At 32.6% G+C, this 6,861-nt stretch overlaps 1 protein-coding gene across 1 annotated transcript in view; it reads left to right on the plus strand.

Moving 5' to 3' along the window:
• LOC134683614 (uncharacterized) overlaps positions 1-6,780 on the plus strand; it is a 37,879-nt gene extending 31,099 nt beyond the window's left edge. The window contains exons 23-25 of the mRNA XM_063542924.1: positions 999-1,163; positions 3,470-3,670; positions 4,639-6,780. Coding sequence (XP_063398994.1) covers positions 999-1,163; positions 3,470-3,670; positions 4,639-5,154 — 882 coding nt within the window. The 3' untranslated portion in view covers positions 5,155-6,780. The remainder of the gene's footprint in view (positions 1-998; positions 1,164-3,469; positions 3,671-4,638) is intronic.
• Positions 6,781-6,861: the final 81 nt, after the last annotated feature.

The raw sequence follows: 6,861 nt of genomic DNA on the forward strand, positions 1-6,861 counted from the left end.
TTTGCACGCCTATATGACGTCATTTACCAGATAGAGGGGCTCGCCTGTATCCCTGCACTATTTACGTTCATCAAGCGTCTTAGTGATCGTCTTTGTGCAGGATAAACTAGAAATAATGGTTGCTCTGTAGGTACTTACTGACAATTCCCTAATGACAGCAGTGTTGATTGTCAATTTTGAGAATTCAATTTGCCGAATAATTCGTACAATATAGAATTATAGTTTTCCAACCACTCGCTCGACATTGGAAGGGAACTGACGACGCCCCTAAACGCACAAATGACGGTGATAAAGGCGCGTATAATTGACAAGTTTTTTCCAGTGACGGATGAACTCGAAAGCGGTCTATTGGATTAAGTTATCTCTATTAATAGATGTAACAATTGCCAATCATCGATAAAAACAAACAAACTTTCAAAAGCAGATATATTTTGGCATTTTTATGCCCCTTCAATAGCGGAGGGGGCACCAAGTTTTCCCCTTGTCTGTCTGTTCGTACACCCCCTAAGTCCCAAAACTGGTTTCAGTTCTCCAACTTTAGTTTGCCTCAATCAAATGTAATGATACTTTTAAAAACACAATGCCTATAACCACAAAACACATATGAAGTATGAAATTAGGTGGAATCACTTTTACTGTTCTAGAGTTATCCCCTTTACAAATGGAAAATTGCTGAAACTTTAGTTTGCCTCAACCAAATGTTATGACATTTATACACAATGCTTTTTATCACAAAACTCAGTTTTAAATACAAATTTGGATAGCATCACTTTAACAGTTCTTGAGTTATGATTACCCTTTTTTTATATGCAAGCTAGGCATCATCTGTGTCCCATGGACACATTCCAATCTTATTTAGGTTTATATTCTTCAAACTTTTTGTTAGAATGAATAATCATTTGTATACCCCACACAGAGATGATATTGAGGGTATAATGTATATGTATTTGTCTTAATACAACCATATAAGTAGCAAGTAATATATTTTTGTATTTCAGATATTTTTCTATGGGAGAAGTGAATTTTTCAGAGAAATGCTGATTGATAAAGAAGATGAGCAGCCACCAGCCTATGGCGATTATCTCCCTTCCATCAAATTAGATGATATAACAGCAGATATATTTGTCCAGATTATTTTGTTTTTGTATACTGAAGAATATGAGGTAGGTCAAGAGGCATGATTACTGAGCAGACTTTGCTACACATCTATGACATTTGAAGATTATCTGTCAAATTTAACATGATTATACAGCATTTTTGTATGTTAATGGTCTCATTTTGTTCATCAGTCTGAAACACATCAATTCTCAGTGACAGTATGACATTGAGCATGCAAATGTGAAGACTTATTTGTCACAATATTCTCTTGAACATTTTTTAAAACAATTTTTTTAACAATGACACCCTATAAACCCAACTCCTCTGAGACCATTTTACAGAAAGCTCTTATAGTTTACAGGATTGTTTGCCATCATATATATTTGTTCATTTTTACAGGAGTTATGTAACCTGAATAATTCAATCGATCTCTCTTACTTGGAAGGGCCTGAATTCCTAACACGATACAAACTCTTGAAGAATCCTGGATACGTGATTGGTGTCCTATAGAAATGTTGATCAATCAGCAATCAGCTAAATTTTATCAAGATATATAAATTTTAAGTTAATTCTAAATGATTAATTGTCTATGCATCCATGCTCTATGGTGGGTTTGTTGTCTCTTTGACACATTCCCTTCCATTCTCAATTTTATTAAATGAAGTAATTGCTGATCAGCGGAAGATAGAAAACTCTCCTACTTGGTGGGAGACTAGGATTGTTTAACCATGTTTTACTTTAGTTTTTATATGAATTTTTATATGGGAGTTGAGGGTCCTAGCCATTTTTGTCAAGCTTGCAACATTTATGTTGAGAAAGCAACATAGATTTGGAGATTACATTGAAGGCATCAACAGTTAGGTTCAGTCTTTGGTTTCAGTTTATCTAAACATCAATTACTTAGTAAATAATTCAAGGAACTTTATGGAATTAGAGTAAACACTTGTTAATGACCAAAATTCAGTATTCAGAGCAAAATGTTTTAATTTATATTTTCATTTTCTACTATTTTACTGTTAAATGGACCTGCTTGTGACACATCAAAAACTTTGTCAAACCATCATAGCATTTTTGAAACATTTTTATGATTAAGATATATTTTCAGTATTTTTATGATAAGATGAATTTTACATTTAACATTTACTGACAGTCTGGGAATAAATTTGTTTGACTTATTTGTAAACTTTCATGAATTGTAATAAAACTTGGACAGAAGCTTATTTTCAAGACCAAGAAATAGCATGAAAAGAGTTCAATTTTTTTTTTAAATTCTGTATTTCACTGATAAGTTTGACTCACTTTTTATGTCAATGTTACCAGGGTTTCCCCTGGGTACATTATTTTTTTCGCCACATCTTTCGCCAAACCATTTTCGCCAAGTAGCATAACTATATTTTTCGTCTAAAATTTACCTTTTTTTCTTCCCCCCCCCCCCCCCACCCCCCCCCCCCTCCCCTTTTTCCTAAAATACAATATCAGTATAGTTCGTAGGGAAAGTTTCTTGTAAAAGAAAAATACTGATGTACCCTTTTGTACTAAAAAGTGGCTTTTACAACAAAAGAAAAGCTTTTATCACATGAAATTGACCCCTCAGTTCATGTGTAGTCATAACATTGAAGGGCTACTCTCATTAGAGGGGTTCCCAACCTTTTGGATAGATTTCCTAATAACAACAGTTTTTTTTTTACCATCGTAAATGAAAAGGTTGAGACGTAAAACTATGCTTGAAACACACGTGTCACTCAAACGACTTTAAAGTAGTCCCCCTAGTAGTACCCTGTATTAAAGTTAAATGATAATAAAAGTTTTAAATCAGAGATTTTTCTTGCTTTTGAAAATTTTTCCTCACAACAACAGCTTTCTTTTCTAAACTATCTTTAACAGGACAGGAGACGTAAAAAAAAGTTCTTCAAACACGTGCGTCGCAAAGTGGTAAAAAAATTATGTATGTGACATTTAGCGGAAGCCATGTAAACATATCATTTTGTCAATTAACACCTTTATTAATTAGTCCTTTGTTGTCCATAGCTACATTGTATAAAATGCAATCAGCTGATTATTGATTTTCTGTCCAAATTTGAATGAGGTTAAGTTGAATTCCGCGCATTGTCTGATCGGATAATGTCCGAGAAACTCGAAAAAAGTAAATAAACAAGATGGAGGAAACTAAATCGTTCTATATATTTCTTTCGCCAAATTCTTTCGCAAATGATTCATTTTTATCACTACAAATTGCGAAATTAGCGACCGCCAGCGGAAACCCTGAATGTTACACTATTACACTGGCAGCAGCACTGGCAGGCGAGACAGAGGGTTCCACAGAACCCCTTACAAATTATTTTCTAAGCTTGATTGTACACTTTACTTTTAGGTAACCAAGGACAATTGTATCCCTCTAATGAGAGCAAGTACTCAATTTGTACTACCAGTCATAAAGAAGAAATGCTCGGAGGAAATCAGTAAATACATTGACCCTAGCAACGTCCTTGACATCTATCAGACTTCTATGGAATTGGATATCCCACGTCTTATAAACAGTTGTACAAAGTATATGGCTGATGAATATGAACAGGTTTGATTAACTATAGTCTCTTCTGTTTCCTTTTTAATCCAGCTTGTAATGTTTGCTGAAACCAAAATAAGACTGTTATCTGTATGATTCAATTTAAAATAATAAAAATGTAAAAATTATATATAAGATTTGATACACAGAACAATTTATCAGTAGAAGCCTCTAAATCCATCAATGCATGTTTAATCATAGATATAACTACATTCCCCTCAAACTACATACTTGGTTAGTACAGCATGTTGATTAAACTCTTTATTAAGTTTTTTCTTTGTAAGCCTAAGGATGCTACAAACAGTTACGTATAAAAAACTAGAGGTTATTCCCCCGACTAAAAATAGACATGGAGGGAAGTCCCTTTTTATCAACATAATTGGTATAAAAGTATAATGTTTTTTTGTATTTGGTTGTAAAAATATTTTAATTAACTTCAATTAAAGCAGGTTGAATGATTAAAATAATTTAAAAAATTAGATTAAATATACATGTTTTGAGGGGAGACAACACTGAAAACAGTCTGTTTTTTTGCCAGTGAAAATTGAAAACTTATTTGCAGCCACCCTAGCTCTTTTCAGAGCAGCAACCGTACCCTGAAGCATGATTTTTTTTGAAAGACCAGGTAAAAATCAATGAAATTCATACAATTTTGATTATGAAAAATGTGCAGGTATCATGTCTTCAGGGGTGTGCACATGACCTGATTTCAGGTTTTTTAAGCTTAAATGTAGGCAATGTTTTTCCCAGTTTCTCTGGATAAAACTTTTTTATACTATTAAGATTTCCCTTTTTTTTTTATTCCATTATATAATACTGGGAAACATTCTGATTCCAGTGATATCTAGTTTTATATAAGTATCTTTATTAATCAGTCCACCACTAAGGGTCACTTATACATGGTCCCTCAAAATATGACGTCATAGAAAAAAACTGTTGATTGCACTCTAAAACTGTAATTCTTTTTTTTTTAACAGATGATTATGTTCCCCGAGTTTGAGATGTTTATTAGAAAAGAGTTATCTCCCCTAATGAACGAAGGTACACCATTTGATCAAATTCCTTTCTTCATGGATTTCCAATTTTACCTCCGACATGAATGTTCAACGTGGGAGGAACAGAGAACAGCCAATGAAAAACTCCAGAAACTGAATTATCTATTAACACATAGAATAGGATTAGATGTCAGTATACCACTGTTTCAGGTTGGTCAAACAAGGCCAGACCCTGTCATTATTGTTGGTCAGCAAGTTTTATCCCAACAAGAAGTTAGACGTAGGATTCAAAATGAGAAACGGATGTGCAGAGAGGAGGAGGATAAAAAAAATAGAAAAAGGATTGTACCACCGATTCAACCTGTTATTATTTCTGGACGGCAAAATTTATCCATAGAGGAAGAAACACAAAGGGGTGAAAATGAGCATAGAAAAAAGGGAAATATAAATACTTGTTGTTTTGGCAGAAGAAACTCTAAATCATGTATAATCCTGTAGCTTTGATACTCATTAATGATCATTATAATTTGATAGTTTGTACATAACAATAAGTGGAGATAGCATAATTTTATATTCAGCTAAGCTGAGGCTGTGTGATCCCTCTGAATTTTAAGATAATTGGAAGAATTATAGATTGAAGATGTATCATGAACTAACCATGTGGTTTATAAATTGCAGGAAGATAAAACAGCATTTTATTATCTGCCACCAACTTTTGACAATGTCATGTAATTTATCTTTAGATTGAAAAGAAGGGTCTAACTGCTACTTAATTTTAAATTTACACTTGTATATAAATCCCTTGTAAATCAAAATTTATGAAATATAGCTACTTGTGTCTATTTTTCAAGATGTACATAGACAACAGTTAGCAACACAGGTTAATTTATTGAGCCCTTTGTTTAGTCTTGTGATATATACCTCTTGTGACTGCAAATCCTCTAAAACAGGTAGGTCTTTTATTTAAACATGAAAAACATACTGAACAAGAATGTGTCCCCAGTACACAGATGCCCCTATCCTTTTCTATGTTCAGTGGACCGTGAAAATGGGGGGAAATCTCTAATTTTGCATAAAAGTTAGCAAGATCATATCATAAAGAACAAGTGTATTAAGTGTCAAGTTACTCACTGTAGATTGATAAAACACAAAAGGTGAGGAAAAGCCTGTGGTTACAATTTTGACATTATTTTACACCTTGCTGTCTTAATCATGTAAGGCAAACCTCAAGTTCAAATCCCCAGCAAGTTGTACATGTATGTATTACATTCAAAAGTACCTTGACCAAAACTTTAATCTGAACGAACAAATGAAAGAACGAACGGATGGACGGAATAATGGATGCACAGACCAGAAAACATAATGCCAATAATTGGGGCATAATGAATGGGGCATAATAAAAGGGGCATAAAATTTTCAGCAATTCAATAAAATAGCTTACCAATGATAATTCCTTCAAATATATCTGTCAAACCATGCAAAAATAGATTGTTAATTTAATTAACATGAACATTAATATGAATTATTTTAATTTTATGCATACTGCTTGGTTTTTTTTATTGTTTATTTGCATGTACTACATGTAAACCTGTGTATCATTTTGTACTTTCTACGTAAAATTAGTAAAAACTATTTGAATTACCCACTTTATATCAAGAATATTATTGCATAGCAATATAATATTTCCCACAGAAAGTAACAAAAAGTTAGAGTGCAATAAATCTTTAAAATTCATGACGTCATCAACCAAAAAATCTTAGTTTAAACCAATTTTTACTTTCAAATATTATATTGGTATACAATAAAAGGATTATTACATGAATATTGGGGAATATTGTCTCTCTTAGAACATATATTGCACTCGCAAGCTTGTGCAACATAAAATTCAACTCGGGACAACAACCTCAATATTCATGCAATAACCCTATATTATTATTATCAACATTATTAATATTCTTGTTGTCAATTTTGGTTAGACTTTTGTATTTTAAAACTTATCAAATAGTGCCATTTTTTGTTGTCATATTGCTTTTTATATTTTTATCACAAGAGTGTCTAATCCTACATTTTACTTCAGATTAGAATGAAACTTTCAGTTTCTTACTCCCATGTTTCATTGTGCCTACATTTTGTTCATACATGTAGATGCCAACGATATGGAAATGTTCAATAGTTTGTTACAAATTTTACTTGTTAAATCAAAAG

Source organism: Mytilus trossulus, chromosome 9, assembly GCF_036588685.1.
Source record: "Mytilus trossulus isolate FHL-02 chromosome 9, PNRI_Mtr1.1.1.hap1, whole genome shotgun sequence".
NCBI classification, from domain to species: domain Eukaryota; kingdom Metazoa; phylum Mollusca; class Bivalvia; order Mytilida; family Mytilidae; genus Mytilus; species Mytilus trossulus.